This window comes from Pseudophryne corroboree, chromosome 6, assembly GCF_028390025.1.
Source record: "Pseudophryne corroboree isolate aPseCor3 chromosome 6, aPseCor3.hap2, whole genome shotgun sequence".
NCBI classification, from domain to species: Eukaryota; Metazoa; Chordata; class Amphibia; order Anura; family Myobatrachidae; genus Pseudophryne; species Pseudophryne corroboree.
In genome coordinates this window covers 88,351,927-88,373,320 of record NC_086449.1, presented here as the reverse complement: position 1 = coordinate 88,373,320, position 21,394 = coordinate 88,351,927, and the positions used below count along the sequence as shown (strand labels likewise).

Here is a 21,394-nt window from a genome sequence, read left to right as displayed (position 1 = left end):
ACGCGCCAGGGAGGGGATGCAGAGAGGCGGGGCGGCAGGGAGGTGACGTAGAGACGTGGGGCGGTAGGGAGGTGACGCGGGGAGGGGACACAGAGGCAGGTCGGGGATACAGAGACGCGGGGCGGTAGAGAGGGGGCGCAGAGGCGCGGGGCAGCAGTGAGGGGACACAGAGAAGCGGGAGGGAGGGGACGCAGAGGCATGGGGACTGTGGGGACGCAGATGCGCGTGGAGGGAGAGGACGCAGAGGTGCGGGGAGGGAGGGGACGCAGAGGTGCGGGGAGGGAGGGGACGCAGATGTGCGGGGAGGGACGGAGGGGACGCATAGGTGCGGGGAGGGAGGGGACGCATAAGTGCGGGGAGGGAGGGGACGCAGAGACGCGGGGTGCCAGGAAGGGGATGCAGAGGTGCGGGGAGGGAGGGAGGGGACGCAGAGGCGCGGGGAGGGAGGGGACGCAGAGACGCGGGGATAGAGGGGACGCTGAGGTGCGGGGCGGCAGGGAAGGAACGCAGAGAGGCGGGGCGGCAGGGAGGGGATGCAGAGAGGCGGGATGGCAGGGAGGGGACGCAGAGAGGCGGAGCGGCATGGAGGGGACGCAGAGAGGGGACACGGACGCGGGGTGCCAGGAAGGGGATGCAGAGATGCGGGTTGCCAGGAAGGGGACGCAGAGACACGGGGCGGCAAGGAGGGGACGCAGAGAGACGGAGCGGCAGGGAGGGGACGCAGAGACGCAGAAAGGGGATGCAGAGACGTGGGGTGCCAAGAAGGGGACGCAGAGATGCGGGGTGCCGGGGAGGGGATGCAGAGACGCGGGGCGCCGTGAGGGGACGCAGAGATGCGGGGCGCCGGGGAGGGGACACAGAGAAGCGGGGCGCCGGAAAAGGGACGCAGAGACGCGGGGCGGCGGGGAAGGGAGGTAGAGACGCGGGGCGCCGGGGAGGGGACGCAGAGACGAGGGGCAGCAGGGAGGGGACGGGGACGCAGAGGCAGGGAGGAGATACAGAGACGCGGGGCGGTAGGGAGGGTGCGCAGAGACGCGGGGCGGCAGGGAGGGGCATGGGGAGGGGACGCAGAGATGTGGGCGGCAGGTAGGGGATGCAGAGATGTGGGCGGCACGGAGGGGACGCAGAGATGCGTGGCGCCAGGGAGGGAACGCAGAGAGGTGTGGCGCCAGGGAGGGGTCACAGAGACGCGGGGCGCCAGGGAGGGGACGCGGGGCGCCAGGGAGAGGACGCAGAGACGCGGGGCGCCAGGGAGGGGACGCAGAGATGCGGTGCGCCAGGGAGGGGACGCAGAGAGGCGGGCGGCAGAGGGGGGATGCAGCGAGGCGGGGCAGCAGGGGGGGGCGCAGAGACGCGGGGCGGCGGGGGGCGCAGAGACGCGGTTCTGCCTGTGCACTCTTTCTCACCTGTGAAGTTGGTGCAGCGGCCACATTACCAGGCGTGCTGTCCCCCGTCTCTGGCTTGTGGAGTAGGCAGCCCAGGCCTGTGGTGTGCAGTCCGGGTCTCTGGGGATGGTGGGAGACAGCGTTGTGTTGGGTGTGTGGAGGAGGCGGCAGATGTCTGTACGCAGCGCAGGGAGGGGAGGCAGAGACGCGGGGCGGCAGGGAGGGGAGGCAGAGACAGGACACGGGGCGGCAGGGAGGGGAGGCAGAGACGCAGGGAGGTGACACAGAGGCAGGGCTCCAGGGAGGGGACACAGAGATGCGGGGCGCCGGGGAGGGGACGCAGAGATGCGGGGTCGGTTGTGGAGAAATCTATTAACGATAGTCTGAATATTCCCTTTGCAATAACTGCATGCTGCAAATGAGGCCCCTTCCGCTTATAGGAGTGGGAAGCTGATCCGTGTAAAGTATATAATAATGAGAGAAACCATATTCTCTCTGTGTGTGACGTAACAAAGCCAGGATCAGGATGAAAACAGCTGCATGAAATAAAAGTATTTGGTCATTGAAAAAAAAATGAGACTATCCTCTTAGTATCCCTGCTGAAGAAAACAGTTTTACAAGGGAATCTACCTACTCTCCCATATTATGATAAGAATTTCTACCCTTCTGATGTTATCCCTTGTGTACTGTAATCTGCAATGCTAAGGATTTTATGTCTACAGTGCTGCAGAATACTTGCAGAAACAATCTTCTTCTTCTTCTTCTTCTTCTTCTTCTTCTTCTTCCTCCTTTCTTCCTTTCTTCCTTTCTTCCCTTCCTCTCACCTATACCTTCCTCTCTATTATTCCTGTATCCCCCCTAATGTTCCTAAATATTCCTACTGTTTCCCTCTATTTTTAGGAATATTCATACTGATTCTATGTAAGAGGAATAGAAGTATTCCTCTTATAGAGCTCCGATGTCCTCTTTTAAAAATGACAAAGTCTCATACATTGTCATTTTTAAAAGAGGGATGGTAATGGGAACAGATCACCATTGCCCTCACTCTGACACACCTCTCTTGCATAAATATACATTCATTTCTGTATGGGTCATTTTTATAAACATTTTGGGAAAAACCCACCAACATTCTACACGACGGGGAGAATCTCACACAAGCAGGGTTAACCTGTGGCTGACTATGCTGGGTATCTCTCTTTTGTCACAGTAACTAGAGTTCCTAAACAAGAGTGCCAATACGCTGTGGGGCAACCTGCCTGTGCTAGCCACCCGGGTGTACCGGAGCCCACACATCACCTTTATATCTTTGAAACTGCTGCCTCCCCTGCACAGACTGAGCCCCAGATCACCTTCGTTACATGTAGTGCCAGGGAAAGAGAAAAATGCCCCGATCAGACGTTTTAGCCTCGCAGAAAAGTACAGATGTGTTACATGCTGGGCAGATCCAGCCTGGTGTTTATGAGCTGACAGGGGCTATTCCTGGGTCTCTTTGCAGCGCCTTGGCTAGCAATGGCCATATAGGCTAAGGGGAGACCTTGGAGTACTGGTGTGGTGCAGAGAGGCGGCACTCTGCTTTTCTCATGCCCTATAAAAGAGTATTTTTCTGCGCTAGGGAAACACAAGGTGAGGGCAGATTTCCCCTTACACACAGACAGGGAAGGGTTTACAAGGGCTGCTTATTCCGCCAATGGGAGCACAGAACGCACCAGGCTCAGCAGCCAATTACAGCACAACGAGCGTCGTATATAAAAGACGTCAGAGAGCGGCTTGTGTACCAGTATTACTATTTGTTGAATACAGTGACGTTGAGATAACATGGCAGAAACTGCACCAGCCGTCGCCGCTGTCCCGCCATCAGAGGGCGCAGCCAAAAAGAAGAGGCAGCCGAAGAAAGCTGCAGGGGGAGCCAAGAAAAGCGGCAAGTCTTCCGGGCCCAGCGTCTCCGAGCTGATCCTAAAGGAAGTGGCCGCTTCCAAGGAGCGCAGTGGGGTTTCTCTTGCCGCCCTGAAGAAGGCTCTGGCTGCCGGAGGCTACGATGTGGAGAGGAACAACAGTCGCATCAAAGTGGGGGTGAAAGGATTAGTGACCAAAGGAACGCTCACCCAGGTGAAAGGCACCGGCGCTTCCGGATCCTTCAAGCTCAATAAGAAGCAGCTGGAGAGCAAGAAGGCCGCCCAGAAGTCTCTGAAACCCAAGAAACCAGCGGCAAAGAAAGTGGCCAAGTCCCCGAAGAAGCCCAAGAAAGCTCCGAGTGCAGCCAAGAGCCCCAATAAGGTGAAGAAACCCGCAAAAGCGGCTGCTGCCAAAAGCCCGAAGAAGCCTAAAGCTGTGAGGCCCAAGAAGGCGGCTAAGAGTCCGGCCAAGAAGGCGGCGAAGCCCAAAGCCGCCAAGAGTCCGGCCAAGAAGGCAGCGAAGCCAAAAGCGGCAAAAAGCCTGGCCAAGAAGGCCGCTAAGCCCAAGAAAGCTGCGGCCAAGAAGTGATGGAATAGAAGCCGCAGCCTCGCTTCCTTGTTATCCCCCCAAAGGCTCTTTTCAGAGCCACCCACCCTGTCCAGGCAGAGCTGTAGGCGCGCACGGTGTGAACTGTTGGCTTCCAAATCAGTCAGTAGCTGAATGGTTCCGTCCTGTGTACTCGGACCTAGGCGAGCGCCGGGAAAGCCCGGCGCCTTCTGCACACACTTCCCGGTGGTTGTACAGACGGCAGCGTAGCTGAAAATCTATTGTAGTCGTAAAGAAACTGCTTTTAAGAACATACTGTACGTAATCCGGTGATTTATTCGGCGGTGCCAGCAAACAGAGCAGGAGAACGATTCTGTTACCCAAGATACGTCAGTCCCTAAGTATATGTGTGTGTTTTCAATGCAGTGGTACCGCTGCTGTGAGATAGAAGTAGGTTACAATGTGCTATTTAATTGTAAGTATAAAATAACAGGACTATTTGGCACGGATAAATGATTGCACAGACATATTTAGCCGGGAAGTGAGTGGAGTCGCCGTTTCCCCTGCAGTTATATAATAATACCCATTAATGTAATCCTATATTACCGCGTGTTATGTTTGAGAAGTGTCGTTCAGTAAATACGTTTCCCTATGCTTTCACAATGTATCTCCTACAACTAGCCATGACATAGCAGTACCCTCAGTACAACTCAGCAATGGATTCTCATAAGTGACTGCAAATGATTGTGTGCCATTGGATTTTCTGCTTGCATCAACACAAATAAAGTCAGAGGAAACGAATAATAAAAAAAAATAAAAAAAATGGTTTACTTTAATGTACACTATCAAAGGGTTCACAGGACAACGATATGGGGCATAATATACAATGCAGTTAGCGCAGCTCCCTTATAGAAGTGATGGGCGGCCCTGAAAAGGGCCTTTGTGTGTGAGTGAAGGAATTAGATGCGCCTCAATCTTTAGCCTCCGAATCCGTACAGGGTGCGTCCCTGGCGCTTGAGAGCATAGACCACATCCATGGCGGTGACAGTCTTCCTCTTAGCGTGCTCGGTGTAAGTGACGGCGTCCCGGATCACGTTCTCCAGAAACACCTTCAGCACCCCGCGGGTCTCCTCGTAGATGAGGCCGGAGATGCGCTTCACGCCTCCTCTCCGGGACAGGCGGCGGATGGCAGGCTTGGTGATGCCCTGGATGTTATCCCGCAGCACCTTCCTGTGGCGCTTGGCGCCTCCTTTCCCGAGCCCCTTACCTCCTTTACCTCTGCCTGACATGTTCCTTCCTGATCACTACTGTAACTATAACACAAAGAGAAATCTCTGACTGTATGTCACTGCCAGGCTACAACCTGTAGTAGTATAGAAACTACGTTTGTTGATGTCTCTTATATACATGCAGGCTGTGCTGTGATTGGCTGCAGAGAGTGATGCGTCATGCGCTACTATTGGCGGAATGGTAAGCCCTATAATCTCTTCCCTGTCTCAGTGTACGGGGGATCTGCTCTCACCTTGTGTTTCCCTAGCGCAGAAAAACAGTATTTTATAGGGCATGAGGAGAGCGGAGAGCCGGCTCTCTGCACCACACTCGTACTTCTAGGTCTGCCCTAACTCTTTAGTATCATTTCTATCCTAGGGGTTGAGTAGGAGGCCAGGCATAGCCACTGGGAACTCACCCGCACCATGCTGGATCTGCCCGGCATGTAGCACATCTCTCCTTTACTGTGAGGCTAATATGTCCCACCGGGGCTTTTTTATCTCGTCCTGGCCCTGGAGATAATGGAGGTGTTCTGCAGCACACTGTGCAGAGCTGGAGGCGTTGTGAAACATAAAAGTGATGTGTGAGCTCATGTACACTCAGGAGGAAAGCACAGGCAGGTTGCCTCACAAAGTATTGTCTAGAAGCTCTTGTTAGTGTGAGAGGGTGGTGATGGCCTGCGAGTGCGTGCGTGTGGTGGTGCCTGCTGCCGTGCAGGTGAAGACGCGGTACTCACCAGGCGCCGATCTCTCTCACCTTCAGGTACCGGAACCTTCAACTGACCTGGAATTCTTCAGTCGGATCCGGACACGGCAATTCCCTCTTGGAGCTGACCGTCGACCGAGCTGAGGAGAGAATGGTTTACATCAAAGGGGGTATCGACCCTGCTTCCGCTGGAACAGGGGATACCCCAGGGGTGGCCGCGACCCTCACCGGTTGGGCGAATGGTCATCACCGGCACAAAGCCTCAGCCACCCAGATTTCACACACTCGCGCTTTCGCACGTAGTGTGATGAAAAGGGATTCTCACGTCCGTGAGCAATCCTAACTCCGGCGCTCGGGGACAAACAAGGGACAGACGTACACGGATGCTACTCACCGTCACAAGTCTTGCACTCCGATCTTCTCCACTTACAGGTCCCTGTAAGGAGGCAAAGAGAAACAGCCGTGCAGGGCCTAACTCTGACCTAGTGTCACACCCTATACTAACTACAACAGCAGAGCCCTCAAACTAGCTCTGTGGGTGTGGTGCAACATAACTAGCACAAACCTCATAACAGCAATTTGCCCTGCACGGTAACAACATATATCACACTATCGGAGTTACAACATAAAACGGTGCTGTCCCTTTGTCTACCCGACTCAGAACACCCAGTAGTGGGGACCGCACAGCTCACCCACCTACCGTACTCTCAGGGTGGCCTGAGCCTAACGCCCAGTGTCACCTTTACTCACCTCGGGGAAAACACTGCTTCGATGGGCCTAGCGCCCCCTAACTGTCCACAGGCCGGAGGCCTGACTTTGCCCACGGGCCTAGCGCCCGCCTACCTTGCTGCCCGTTGGGTGACCTGGGCCTTGTGCCCAGGGTCACCTTATCGTACCTATTTGGCCAAAATCCACTAGGGCCTAATGCCCTCTAATGCTCCCACAGGCCTAGTGCCTGACCGTGCCCCTCGGGCCTAATGCCCGCCTAACTGCGCCCACAGGCCGGTGGCCTGACTATACTTATGGGCCTAGTGCCCAACCTGCGCCCAGGCCTAGTGCCTGCCTATGTGCCCCCACGGGCCGAGAGGCCCGACCAAATGCCCACGGGCCGGGAGGGCCCAACTACATGCCCACAGGCCGGGAGGGCCTGACTGTGCCCACGGGCCTATTGCCCGAACACCCGGTGGTCTAGGGAGGGGCGGGTACAGGGGCGCCTGATAAGGGCCTACCTGACCCGCTGGGAGAGGCACCAGGGGGGAGCTTCGGCAGCCCTTTGCTTCCCACCCCTGGTGACCCCTCCGGCGCTGTTCTTTAATCTTCGGCCGCTGGCCCGTCCTGGCCAGCGGCGCCGCCGTCGTCGCGCCGCGTCCAGCCGCCGCTGGACATCTTCTTCTCCGAGCCCGTCTTCTTTCTTCTTGCCGCCGGGATCTTCTTTCCTCTTCGCGCTCTTCTGCGCACGCGCCCTCTTCGGCTCCCGCCCGGCGTCTCTTCTGTCTTTGCCGCTCTTCGGCGCGGCCTCCTGCTCCCCGTCCCGCCCGGCGTCAGACGCCGGGGGCGGGGCCTATGACGCGGCGAGCGCCGATTGGCTCGCCGCGTCTCTCTACGATTGGCTGCCGCTCCGGGAGCCGCGATTGGCTCCCGGAGGGCGCCAAGATTCAAACGCTGCGGGCGGCGCTTCTGATTGGCGGCCCGAGCGGCGCCAAGTTCAAAGCGCCGCCGCGCCGCTCCCCGCCGCCGCACACTCCACGCTGGGGACAGACAAGCTGCCCCAGCGCGGCCCCCAGTTAGGGACAGCAGCATGGATGTGCCCACAGGGCACATCCTTACATTACTATGACAAGATTAATACCTAGCACAGCCAAGTACAGTTTATTCCTGCCTGGTAATGTTCTGCAGTATTATTTATGCTCCTATATATTTATGTAAGATAGATGTGCCAGTAAATGGCTATGGTGACCTGGTTGCATGTATTTGAGACTGCTATGAAACACCCCTCTATCCAATTCGTTTTAGCTTAACCTGGGCTAGAAGCTCAGATCAGACTGGGATGCCAAAAAGGTGCAAACATATGCAGGGTTCAATGATAGGAGGATCCTACCACAGATGCAGGACCAGGGTGCCAGACATGTATTAAATAATGCTGCTATTGTTAGTCTTGGTGGGGCATTCAATTGTTTGAAAAGTCAGTTGGGTGTCTGTTTTCTCCTGTCTATTAGATAGGAAAAACACAGACACCCAAATAACTTTTTAAACATTTGAATTCCCCCCCTAGAAGTTGCTCACTCTTGTAGCTCCCACTCCACTCTCTGGGCAAGAATCAGTATTTGAAGTATAGGATTGGTGACGCAAAATAGGAGGAACAAGGAAAATAATAAGTTTAGATGGGAACAAAAGGGAGAGGGAGGGATGAGAGAAGATGGGAGGAATGGTTTTGATGGGGGGCAGTAGAGTTATAAGTAAAATGATGATAAAATGTGTAAGATAAAAAACAAACCCTGAACATCTGCAAGTGAAACGACCAATAACTGGTCCAAAAATTAATTGTGAAATAGAGTATTAACCCACCTAACATCTCAATGTAGTGCTGTGAGGGAAAAAAGCAATCCTAAGTACCAGTGACGTGCGGTGAGGTAACTGGCTGGGGAGGCACTGGCAGCTAACACCACCACCCCTGCAAAAAAAACAAGTGTTGTTCCCCACCCATCACTAAAACCAGCACCAGGCAGAACCAGCCGGGGGCGGGGTAATGCCATAGCAGGGGAGACACTCAGTGTGGGGTCCCCCTGCCATAACATTAATCACCCCTCAAACTAGTCAGCCCAGGGCTGGAATTCCTCGGAAAGGGGGCCCCTCCCGAGCAACAACCAGCACTGGTACAAGAAAAAAATTATGACCACGGGTCCCACCAGGCGCCTGAGACAAACAATTCATATACAGTGGTAATATCTGGGGGTGTATAAACAATAATAATAGCGTATACAACCCTTTTCTTCTAATGCGCAGTGTCCAATCTCCAAAAGCTCACACCTTCTCCTCGTAGCATAAATTGTTTAAATCCAGCATATGTAAATAGAGGAGAAAAGGAGAGCACATGTGTCGCATTAGAAGAAAAGGGTTGTATACGCTATTATTATTATTATTATTATTATTATTATTATTATTATTATAGCCCAGTGCTACACCCCGCACCCCTGGTTGCGGAGGATGCGGGGTTCATTGTATGTTAATATTGTTCTTTACAGGCAACCTACAGGTCCCAGGAAGCCTGCCCCAGCATGTTGGCACTTGGAGAACCACAAGTGCCAGCATGCCTGGACATAAAGGGCCCACTGGCACCCGTAGTCCGCCTGTAAAGAAAATATTAAAATAAAAACACAACACCTAATGTTTTATTATTTTATTGTGCAGGAACTTCACCTGCGGCGGCAGCATTTAAGCTATTTTGCATGGCCACCGCCTTCCCAGGGCTTCCGGCATCTTCACCTGGGGGGGCGCCGCCTCCCCAGGGCTTCCGATGTCTTCACCTGGGAGGCGATTGCCTTTAAGCTCTTTTGCATGGCCGCCGCCTTCCCCAGGGTTTCCAGCGTCTTCACCTGGTGGGTCGCGGTTGCTAAGCTCTTTTGCATAGCCGCCGCCCATCCAGGACGTCAGCCGTCTTCTTTCTTCAGGCGCTCTAAACAGCTCCTCCTCCACCGTTGGACTGACAGCCTCCCCCTCTTGCTGACTTGTATAAGGGGGCGATGACATGGCGAGCCGTGATTGGCTCTCGGAGGCCATCTAGAATTTCAGAAATTATGCTGAGGTACCATTTTTGAAACTGGTACAGCTCCGCTGCCAAACTCTGGTACAGGTAAACTTCCGCCACCCGCACCACCGCCGCATCCCGCCGCCCGCACCACCGCCGCATCCCGCCACTCGCACCTCCTCCGCCACCATCGCCCACACAGTGATTGACAGCGGATCCAGTGACGGATCCGCCGGCCAATCACTGTGGCCTCACTGACAGGGGAGTGCTTTCATAGGTTGAAAGCACGTCCCTATATGTTTCCCATGTTATTTCAATGGGCTTTTCCTGCCCGTTGCTAGGCCCAGCCCGCACACGCCCCCTGCTCCCATATCTTTCCCCAATGACAACGGGAGGCACCAAGATCGGTGCCTCCCAACCCCACTTTCAGAGGATTAGGGATTAGAATAATATAAAGAGGATGCATATGACACAGAATATGTCTCATATGCATCTTCTTTGTATTATTTTAATCATTAATGACAGCTGAAGCAGCGACTAGTGATGTCCAGCCTAGATGTGCCCTCGAGTAATTCCTGGAGCCATGTTGGGAGGAGAGCGAGGCTCAGCGTAGAGGAATGGAGGGCAGGAAGTAGGGTTTGGACAACTCCAGGTAGCCGCCATGAGAGCCTGTCCAACCGGGAACATCTGGAAGATATGATCTCCCCCGGGGACCCAACCCGTGATGGCAAGACAGAATCGTGGTGCGGTACACAGGGAGTAGGCATAGAAACTGTAGATCAGGTTAGGGGACCAGGTATCAGGACCTGGGATATGGCAAAGGAATTTTGAAGCCCAAACAAAGTTAAAGAGCTAACACACTCAATGAGCTGGAAAGGTCACATCTGGATCCCTCTTGCTATGCATTTAAAAAAATGATTACATGTATTTCAAGATAACATACATTATTCTACCATTTTGACTTGTTGAATGTAAAAATTCTGACCATGTTAACATGCTGCCTGAACATATTGACTACACACCCTTTGGAAAAGTTTGACTAGGAGTTACAACTCCTCTTTCACTGTACTATACTCTATATTGGGACTGTATACTCAAAGAATCCACTCTGCAGATCTTTGCACCAATCAAAAGCAGGTTTAAATTATGCTTGGGACCTATCTTTCTGGGAAATTAGTTATTGGTAAGTAAAGGAGACCGGGGCAGTGCAAAATTGGCTTACAGTGCCTCCATTTATCACACAATTATAACCCATAACCATATTAATGCCTTCATGAATGCAGCCAGACCGTGGTTGACTGTCAGCATGCTGATTCGTGGATTGCTTGAGCTTTTCAGTAATTAGTGGTCTGGAAGCCATTTAATGTATGGACGCATGTGGAGAGTAGAAGCAGGAAGGGTAATTATTATTATGGGATATTTTTAGTTTATTCTCTCCCGGCATGTTATCCTGTATATGAGTTTGATATGTGGCCCAAGTTTGTTTGTTTGGTCACGGCTTTTAATGCTGCCATTACAGTCTGTTTGGATGAAATAATGTTTCAAACAGTATTGAATTTCTGCTTAAGTGCGTCAACCACTATTGCATGAAGTCCCTCGTTTTTACTATAATTTCTTACATATAATCAGGGGTTAAAGTGAGCCAAAACGGGCGGAACTTTGTTCCGTCAGTTCCACTTGGAGACGGAAAGCAGTTCTGTTTCCTCCGTCTCACCTAACTCGCTGAGTGCCACCGCCTCAGGTAGATTTTAGGTGCATGCTGAGATTGTGTAACCAGTGGGCTCCCGGCTCTCTCTCTCCACAGCGGCAGCTGGAGGCAGGAGCTAACTACTGAGCTCCGGCTTCCGGCTCTGTCAGTGTATGCTATGGGAGAGACGTCATAATGTCTCATAGTGCTGAGGAGCGGACGCCAGAAGGACCACAGCGGTCGGACGCGGGAGAGGGGCTTGATGAGTATGGTGGGTTTTTTGTTTTACATACAGTATGTGTGTGTATCTACTGTGGGCAAGCTACAGGGGGGCTAACTACTGGGGCAAACTACAAGGGGGCAAACTACTGTGGGGTTAAATAAATACAAGACGCAAGCTACTGGGGGCTAACTATTGGGGGCAAAGTACAAGGGCGCTAACTACTGGGGGAAAACTACAAAGGAACAAACTATTGGGGGGGGGGCTAAATATAAGGAGGCAAGCTACTGGGGGCAAAATTTATAGGAGGCAAGCTACTGGAGGCAAGCTACTGGGGGCAAGCTACTGGGGGGTTGACTACTGGGGGCAAAACTGCAAGAGGGCAAACTACTGGGGGGCTAAATACAAGGGGGCAAACAACAAGGGTGAAATCTACTGGGGGCAATCTGCAAAGGGCAAAGCTAATGGGGGCAAACTACAAGGGGGCAAACTACTGGGGGGGCTAAATACAAGGGGGCAAGCCAAGCTACTGGGGCAAACTACAAGTGAGCAAGCTACTGGGGCAAACTACAAGGGAGCGAGCTACTGGGGCAAACTACAAGGGAGCAAGCTACTGGGGCAAACTACAAGGGGGCAAACTACTGGGGGCTAAATGCAAGGAGGCAAACTGCAAGGGTGCAAGCTACTGGGGGCAAACTACAATTGGTCAAGCTACTAGGGCAAACTACAAGGGGGCAAGCTAATGGGGGCAAACTACAAGGGGGCAATCTACTAGGTGGGCTAAATACTGGGGGCACACTACAAGGGGGGCAAACTACAAGGGGGGCAATCTGCAAGGGAGCATACTACTGGGGGGCTAAATACAAGGGGGCAAGCTACTGGGCAAACTACAAGGGAGCAAGCTAATGGGGGCCAACTACTGGGGGGCAGACTACAATGTGGCAAATTACTGGGGGGGCTAAATACAAGGGGGAAAACTACAAGGGGACAAGCTACTGGGGGCAAACTACAAGGGGTAAAGCTACTGGGGGCAAAGTACAAGGGGGCAAAATAAAATGGGGCAAAGTACTGGAGGGCTAAATACAAGGGGGCAAGCTACTGGGGGAAACTATTAGGAGGCAAACTACATGGGGATAACTACTAGGGGAAAACTACTGGGGGGCTAAATATAAGGGGCAAGCTACTGGGGACAAACTACAAAGGGGCAAGCTACTGGGGGGCTAAGTACTGGGGCACACTACTGGGGGACTAAATACAAGGGGGAGGCTACTGGGGGCAAACTACATGGGTGCAAGCTACTGGGGCAAACTACAAGGGAGCAAGCTACTGGGGGCAAACTACAAGGGGGAAAGCTACTGGGTGCAAACTACATGGGGGCAAACTATAAGGGGGCAAACTACTGGAGGGCTAAATACAAGGGGGCAAACTACATTGGGGATAACTACTGGGGGAAAACTACAACGGGGCAAACTACTGAAGGGCTAAATATAAGGGGCAAGCTACTGGGGACAAACTACAAAGGGGCAAGCTACTGGGGGGCTAAATACAAGGGGGAAGCTACTAGTGGCAAACTACATGGGGGCAAGCTATTGGGGCAAACTACAAGGGAGCAAGCTACTGAGGGCTAACTATTGGGGGCAAACTACTGGGGGGGCTAAATACAAGGGTGCAAGCTAATGGGGACAAACTATAAGGAGGCAAGCTACTGGGAGCTAACTACTGGGGTCAAACTACAAGGGGGCAAACTACTGGGGGGCTAAATATAAGGGGAAATGTACTGGAGGATAAGTACTGGGGCAAACTACTGGTGGGCTTAGTACAAGGGGGGAGCTACTGGGGCAAACTACATGGGGGCAAGCTACTGGGGGCAAATTACAAGAGGGCTAACTACTGGGGGCAAACTAAAGGGGCACTTTACTACCAGGGGCATTACTACTGGGGCACATTACTACTGGGGACATCACTTTTGGGGGCATAACTACAGGGGGCAATACTATTAGGGGGCATAGCTACAGTGATTAAACTACTGGGAGCATTTCTACAAGGTGGCATTACTACTGGGGACATTGTCACTGGGGGCTAAAATACATGGGGCAAACTACATGAGGACTAAACTACAGGTGCTAAACTGCTGGGGGCTTTACAACTGGGAGGCTAAACTAAAGGGGGGGGGGGGGTAAACTACTGGTATCATAACTGCAGGGGCATTATCACTGGGGTCTAAACTACTGGGGGCATAACTACTGGGGCTAAACTACAGGGGGCTAAATGACTGGTGCATTACTACAGGCAACATTACTACTGGGGTCAATACTACACAGGGGCATTACCATTAAGGGCATTACTAATAGGGGCACTACTAATGAGGGCATTGTAAAGGGGGCACTTTATAAGGGGCATCACTCCTGAGGACATAAGGGGCACTACTACTAGGGGTATTGCATATGGGGCACCACTACTATGGTATCTATATAAGGGGCACTACTACTGGGGGCATTGCATAAGGGGCACCACTACTATGGGCTCTATATAAGGGGCACTACATATAGTTGTCAATAGGTATGAAACCATTATTTCAGCTGGTGCATTATAATGTGCACTGCTTAATATAGAATACAGGTTGAACCCGATGGGGTTTTTGCCTCTTTTCAGCCTCATTAACTATGTTACTATGTTACTACCACTGTGGGCACTACCAGTACAGTGGACATTGCATAAAGAGCAATACTACTGTGGGCATTGTATAAGGGGTGCTACTGCTGTGGGCATTGTGTGTTATGGGTTGCTACTGCTGTGGGCATTATGGGGGTCATTCCGTGTTGATCGTTCGCTGCCAATTTTTGCTGCGCAGCGATCAGATGAAAAAACGGTACTTCTGCGCATGCCCCAGGAAATGTGCACGCGTGACATACAGGTAAAAAGCCCTTTGTGGTTGTGCTCATGTTCTAGCAAAGTTTTTGTTCGCACTGGCGGCCGCTAGAAGATTGACAGGAAGGGAGCGTTACTGGGTGTTAACTGACCATTTTCAGGGAGTGTTTGCAAAAAAGGAGGCGTGTCTGATAAAATGCAGGCGTGGCTGGGCGTTCGCTGGGCGGGTGTATGACGTCAAATCCGGACACGAATAGGCTGAAGTGCTCGCAAGCGCTGAGTAGGTTCAGAGCTACTCTGAAACTGCACAAACTGTTTTTGTAGAGCTCGGCTGCACATGTGTTTGCACTTCTGCTAAGCTAAAATACACTCCACAGTGGGCGGCGGCATAGCGTTTGCATGGCTGCTAAAGCAAGCTAGCGAGCAATAAACTCGTAATGACCCCCTATGTGTATTAGGGGTGCTACTTCTGTGGGCATTATTACTGTTGTGTGACCACACTCCTTTCTTTTTGAGACCACACCCCTTTTTTTTTTTTTGTGGGGGGGGGGGGGGGGGGGGCGCAATACCTTCATTGCATGGGTGCCAGGAGGGGGGGGGTAGTTCCACCTCCTCTCTAAGACCACTTTAAGCACTGCATATAATTATCCCTGCACCCGTTTTCCATCCAGCAGTAACACCACCTCTCTGTCCCCATGCTATAAGAAAGCTGTCTGCTAGAAGTCTGGCCCTAAAACCTCATAATCACTGCTAAAACCTCTTCTCTCTATCACTGGCATTGTATCTCGCACTGATAATCCATTTCCATCTACAATGGCACCCTTACTTCTGCTCTGGACCCTGTTGGACTGGATGTCACTTCACACAGGTCACAAAACTGTGACTCAGCTTTGGTATTCCAAATGCACCAGATAAAACCAGAGAGATATCAAACATTGAACAACTCAAACATTGAATGTAAAGGTGCACCAAAGTAAGCCATTTCCAAAATAAAAAATGTAGGCCTTTGCAAGACATTTCAAAATGGAAAGCACACAAGCACACACATCATAGAACCTGGATCATAGAACAGACATTCCAGAACACTATTGCAGTTCCAGAAACTACTAAATGCCTGTTTAAAGCCTCTTGCCACAGCTTTCAAATGATGAGAATTTTGTGGAACTAGAAAATATTCCATTGAAGTATTTCACAATGTCTGATGGATCACAATGTACAGACAAAAGTCAGGGAGCCAGGTAGGATGCCTGTCAGCCGGCTTGTAGATGTGTGCCAGACAGAGGCGGAACTACAGCCAGTGCAACCAGTGCGTTGCACTGGGGCCCGCCACTGTCCAGGGGCCCAAAGCATGTAATGAGTCAAACTGACTCATTACATGCCGCTGTGTGCTGCGGGCAACAGCTACCCACAGCACACAGCCGACCGGACAGGAGAGAAGAACAGCGCAGCGGCACGGGGGAGAAGGAGGAGGAGGGAGGTGGAGGAGGGAGCCGCAGTAGCGCTTTACTACTGGTTGAGGCACTGCTGCTGCTGGCCCTCTCCTTCACTATAGGCTGTCTTCCGAGAACAGCCTATAGTAAAGCAGAGGGGCAGCAGCAGCAGCGCCTCCACCAATAACACAGCGCTGCTGCGGCTCCCTCCTCCACCTCCCTCCTCCTCCTTCTCTCCTGCGCGGGAATCGTGACCAGAAGCTGCACCGAGGAGCCTGAGCCAGCGGAGAGGGTAAGTATAATTCTATCTTTCTTTCTTTCTTTCTTTCTTTCTTTCTTTCTTTCTTTCTTTCTTTCTTTCTTTCTTTCTTCAAAAAGGGGGACTGTCTGCCGCAATGTGTAAAAATGGGTAATCTGCCTGCCGCAATGTGTAAAAAGGGGGAATCTGCTTGCCGTAATGTATAAAAAGCGAGAATTTGCTTGCCGCTATGTGTAAAAAGGGGGAATCTGCTTGCCGCAATGTGTAAAAAGGGGAATCTGCTTGCCGCAATGTGTAAAAGGGGGGAATCTGCCGTACATAATGTGTAACAAGGGGCAATCTGCCTGACGTAATGTGTAAAAAGGGGGAATTTGCCTGGCGTAATGTGTAAAAAGGGGGAATCTGCCTGCCGCAATGTGTAAAAAGGGGGATGCTGTCTACTGTAATGTGTAACAAGGGCGCGCTGTCTGCCGTAATGTGTAACAAGGGGACGCTGTCTGCCGTTATGTGTAAAAAAGAAACGCTGTCTGCCGTTATGTGTAAAAAAGACACGCTGTCTGCCATTATATGTAAAAAGTGTACGCTGTCTGCCGCTATGTTTAACAAGGGCACGCTGTCTGCCATTATGTGTAAAAAGTGTACGCTGTCTGCCGCTATGTGTAACAAGGGCACGCTGTCTGCTGTTATGTGTAAAAAGGGGACGCTGTCTGCCGCTATGTGTAACAAGGGCACGCTCTCTGCTGTAATGTGTAACAAGGGCAGGCTGTCTGCCATTATGTGTAAAAAGTGTATGCTGTCTGCCGCTATGTGTAACAAGGGCACGCTGTCTGCCGTTATGTGTAAAAAGGGTACGCTGTCTGCCGCTATGTTTAACAAGGGCACGCTGTCTGCCGTTATTTGTAAAAAGTGTATGCTGTCTGCCGCTATGTGTAACAAGGGCACGCTGTCTGCCATTATGTGTAAAAAGGGGACGCTGTCTGCCGTTATGTTTAAAAAGGGGGACGCTGTCTGCCGTAATGTGTAAAAAGGGGAACGCTGTCTGCCGTTATGTGTAAAAAGTGCACGCTGTCTGCCGTAATGTGTAAAAAGGGGGACGCTGTCTGCCGTTATGTGTAAAAAGGGGGACGCTGTCTGCCGTAATGTGTAAAAAGAGGAATCTGTCCGCCGTAAGTTGTAAAAGGGTCTCTACCTGGTATAGTGGTGCTACTGTGCAGCTTAATTTGAATAATGGAGACTACTGTGCACCGTTTTATGAATTGGTATTATTTTGTGGCCACACCCCTTCCCCACGAAGCCACGCCAGTATGTATTTTTGCGCGCGCCTACGGCGCGCACTGCCCCTGTTCTGCATCTAGTGGTGGGGCTCCGATGCCGTTTCTTGCACATAGTGCTAAAATGCCTAGTTACGCACTGTTGCTAGGTATCCATTTCTCTGGCCCTGAGCAGGTCCCCCTCACCAGATCCTCTCCAGGGGTGAGGAGGTGGACTTGGATGGGATGGGGGGCCCAAAGCATTTTGTCGCACCTGGGCCCACCGCTCGCTAGTTCTGCCACTGGTGCAAGAGGTGGAGCTCATGCAAATTGTGCCTCCAGCTAGCAAGTGACAAACACAAGACTGTTCCTGCTTGTCTCTTAGGCAGATAGGAGTCGGTGTGCAAAATCCAAACAGGGCATTAGAAGGGACTGGCAAGCAGGCAGGTAGGCCGCTGATGCTTTTGGCTAAGATCAAGTGTAGTACTGTATCTGTTCTCATAAATTTAATATCTGATACGCCCACTATCTGGAGGCCATATATTAAATGAATTTTTAGAACAGGGAGATGGGAAAAGAGCTTGCTATGTCCACTCCATGCTTTAACCACATATTGCAGTACTTCCACGACCAGTGCACCTTTCCTGTTCTGTAATCCAAAAATAGACAATTGCTGCTTTTTATCTTTAAGTGTGCTTGCATGCCCATTTTGCAATGTCTCGCACAACCTAAATTTGTCTGTCCCCAGTGCTGCTTGTGCAGTGGTGACGGGTGTCCGGTGCTGGGACCATGCATTGGTTCCCTGCACCGGACCAGAAGCGGCCAATGGGAAGCACTGGATGCAGCATTTCAAATCCAGCACCAGCCAATCACGGACGGCCGTGGCGAGACAATTAGTGCTCGCCACTTCATGGGCCCCGCCCCCATGATGGCAGATGCCACCTAGACCTGGAGAAGTGTGGACGCCGCAGAGGAAGAGGAGCAGCGCAGCAGGCCACACGGAAGAGCGTGAAGTGTTCCTGAGACCGCGGAAGAGGCCAGAAGACGCCGGGCACACCAAAGAAGATGTCCATTGTTGGCTGGACGTGGAGAAGAGGTGATGGCGCTGCTGGCCAGGATGGGACAGCGGCAGAAGAGTGAAGGACCACACCGGAGAGGTCACCAAGGGTGGAAACCAAAAGATCTGACGAAGCTCCTCCCGGTGCCTCTCCCACCGGGACTGGTAGGCCCTTGGAGATGGCATCTGTCACCCTCCCCTCTCCTCCCTAGTCCATCAGGGATCGGGCATTAGGCCCGTGGGGGATAAATCAGGCCTCAGGCCTGTGGGCGCAGTAGGCAGGCACTAGGCACGGGGCCAATAGCAGGCATTAGACCTGTGCCTGTAATAGAGGGCATTAGGCCCTAGTGTAAGTGTGGCCCATTAGGGAATATGGTGACCCTGGGCATTAGGCTCAGGTCACCCAGCAGGCCCCATGATAGGCCGGAACCAGGCTACATAAACGTTGGAAAAGGTTGACTTGGACTTACAACTCCTCTTTTAGTGTACTATACTCTATATTAGGACTGTATAATCAAATAATTTACTCAGTCTGCATCTCTTTGCACCAACCAAAAGCAGGTTTAAATTATGCTTGATACCTACCTTGTTGGCAAAATAGATATTGTTAAGTAAAGGAGACTGTGACAGTGTAAAATGACCTTACAGTGCCTCCATTTATCACACAATAATAACAAATAACCATAATAATGCCTCCATGAATGCAGCCAGACGGTGTAATGACTGTCAGCATACTGATTGGTGGATTGCTTGAGTTTTTCACCAATAAGAGTGCTGACAGCCATTTAATGTATGGACACATGTGGAGAGTAGATGCAGGAAGGGTAATTATTATTATGTTGTTTTTTTTATTTATTCTCTCCTGGCATGCTATCCTGTAAATAAGCTTGAGTTGTGGCCTCAGTTTATTTGTGTGGTCACGGCTTACAATACTGCCATTAAGTCGGCCCTGGTTGCAGTTGCCACTGCTGCCATTACAGTCTGTTTGGATGAAATTATGTTTGAAACAGTCTTGAATTTCTGCTTAAGTGTGTCCAACCACTATTGATGAAGTCCCTCTTTTTTACTATAATTTTCTAGCGTATAATTATCCCTGCACCCATTCTCCATCCTGCAGTAACACCACCTCTCTGACCCCATGCTATAAGAAAGCTGTCTGTAAGAAGTCTGGCTCTAAAACCTCATCATCACTGCTAAAAACTCTTCTCTCTACCACTGCCATTGTATCTCGCCCTGATAACCATTTCCATCTACAATGGCTCCCTTACTTCTGCTCTGGACTCTTTTGGACTGGATGTCACTTCACACAAGTTGCAAAACTGTGACTCAGCTCTGACATTTCAAATGCACCAAATGAAACCAGAAAGATGTGGGGTGGGGGTGGGGGGGACCTGGACTGCACTGCACATCCTATTACTAAAGATATCAAGAGGTGCTATCATGCTGAGGCTTCTAATACTATCAGTGTCGGACTGGGGCATGAAGGGCCCACCGGAGGTGCAGGAGGTAGGGGCCCATGTTTTGGGGGTGGCCAGTCTCCAGATGGGGTTAGCAAGCTGCCACGGAGACTTGACTAAATATAAGAGAGTGCATAGTCTGGGCCCCTTGATAAATATATACTTTACAGTTTAATTATAAGCATATAGTATAAGTATTATACATATGTATAATGTATAATTCTAGTGCACAGTCTGGAATTTGATCACTAGAGGAGGAGGTGGGCCCCCAGGCAGTGGGCCCAATGGTGGTTTCCCCTGTGCCCCTATGGGCCAGTCCAACCCTAAACACTATGCTGGAGGAAGAGAGATGCAGATGCACACTCTTAGCACTAAGAACACTGATAGTAAAAATAATTTTAATAAACCCTCACAATTAACATGGAGTATAATTGAAGTTCTTAGCACACATTTGGGCAAATATGCGGGCCCATGTACCGCGGTCAGGTGACTTCTTCACATGGGTCCCTAACATTCCTGATACTATCACACTCTATACATTTATTCAAGACTTACCTCTAAATAGGGCCTTATAAGTGTGTGATCTGAAATGCAGGAATCCAGCTAATTAAACACCTGATGGTGAATGGGAGGAGTGCCAATAGCACTGAGCATGATAGCACCTCTTGATATCTTTAGGGATCTTGATATCACTTCGGGCTCCATGCCTGACTTTGCTTGACACAAGGTTACTAAAGGGAGTAGTTGTTGACGTGGGTAGTGAAAGTACTATCCCTGGGCCTTACTTCTCCTCCTGACATCAAGGGTCCTTTAGCTACTTGTATGTAGCATCATCCTGCAGTGAATGGGTATCGGGTCGCATTGACCTGGCTTACCCGTTTACACTGCACCACGACCAGGATCCTTCCTGGTACCTATCTATCCCTTACAGACCTGAGCCAGAAATGCTATCAAGACTTTTAATCTTTCTTAAAAAAAGTGCATAGTCTGGGTGCAAATATAAGGGGAAAAGCGGTGCACTCACTATTGATATTTCCACCAAGAGAATTTGTAGTGTAATCCAAATTACTAAACAGATGTAGCCCTGTATTTCCTACATGAACATTCTATGTTTAGCTTGTGGCCTAAGGTGATACTTTATTACATATTGTATCCACTAATGTTTTAACAGAATAGTAACAATTGTATAACACTATTTATTGTTTCCCATTTGCATCATATTGTCCCCAATTCATGCAGGTGTCATTCTCAATGCTAAAGCTACTCACAATATGACAACTGATGCCTGCCATCTAAATGTATTCTTAATGCATTAATAATCAAATGATAAACCTGTCATTCTGAATCTTACTTTATATGCAGATCTATTGATCTATGTTGTTTGTTACTATAATTATTTAGGAGTATTGCACAATGTTGGTGTCTCAGGCCTTGCACCTGTAGTCGCACACTTGTACACAAGGGGAATGGCGGGCTTACACATAGAAACATAGAATTTGATGGCACATAAACTCTTGGCTCATCTAGTCTACCCTTTCTAATGAGACAGAAGGGGTGCCGGCTGATGAGACAGAAGGGGTGCCGGTTGATGAGACAGAAGGGATACCGGCAGATGAGACAGAA

The 21,394-nt window shown here is 51.0% G+C and overlaps 3 protein-coding genes and 1 non-coding gene across 4 annotated transcripts in view; 3 read left to right on the top strand and 1 right to left on the bottom strand.

The window, feature by feature from the left end:
• LOC134934338 (uncharacterized) overlaps positions 1–21,394 on the top strand; it is a 56,522-nt gene that overhangs the window by 31,233 nt on the left and 3,895 nt on the right. Inside the window, exon 3 of the mRNA XM_063929795.1 lies at positions 14,171–14,182. Coding sequence (XP_063785865.1) covers positions 14,171–14,182 — 12 coding nt within the window. The remainder of the gene's footprint in view (positions 1–14,170; positions 14,183–21,394) is intronic.
• Positions 3,176–3,928, top strand: LOC134936411 (histone H1C-like). Its single transcript, XM_063931442.1, has one exon. It carries the CDS (start codon positions 3,201–3,203, stop codon positions 3,864–3,866), a length of 666 nt encoding a protein of 221 aa, XP_063787512.1. The 5' UTR covers positions 3,176–3,200; the 3' UTR covers positions 3,867–3,928.
• LOC134936425 (histone H4-like) lies at positions 4,745–5,113 on the bottom strand. Its single transcript, XM_063931453.1, has one exon. It carries the CDS (start codon positions 5,111–5,113, stop codon positions 4,802–4,804), a length of 312 nt encoding a protein of 103 aa, XP_063787523.1. The 3' UTR covers positions 4,745–4,801.
• On the top strand, positions 17,709–17,901 carry LOC134938193 (U2 spliceosomal RNA). The gene has a single exon (XR_010180806.1). It is a non-coding gene; the product is annotated as a U2 spliceosomal RNA (small nuclear RNA).

Bases quoted from the DNA above. Each gene is read 5' to 3' on its own strand.
- LOC134936425 (XM_063931453.1), bottom strand. From the start codon at position 5,113: ATGTCAGGCAGAGGTAAAGGAGGTAAGGGGCTCGGGAAAGGAGGCGCC.
- LOC134936411 (XM_063931442.1), top strand. From the start codon at position 3,201: ATGGCAGAAACTGCACCAGCCGTCGCCGCTGTCCCGCCATCAGAGGGC.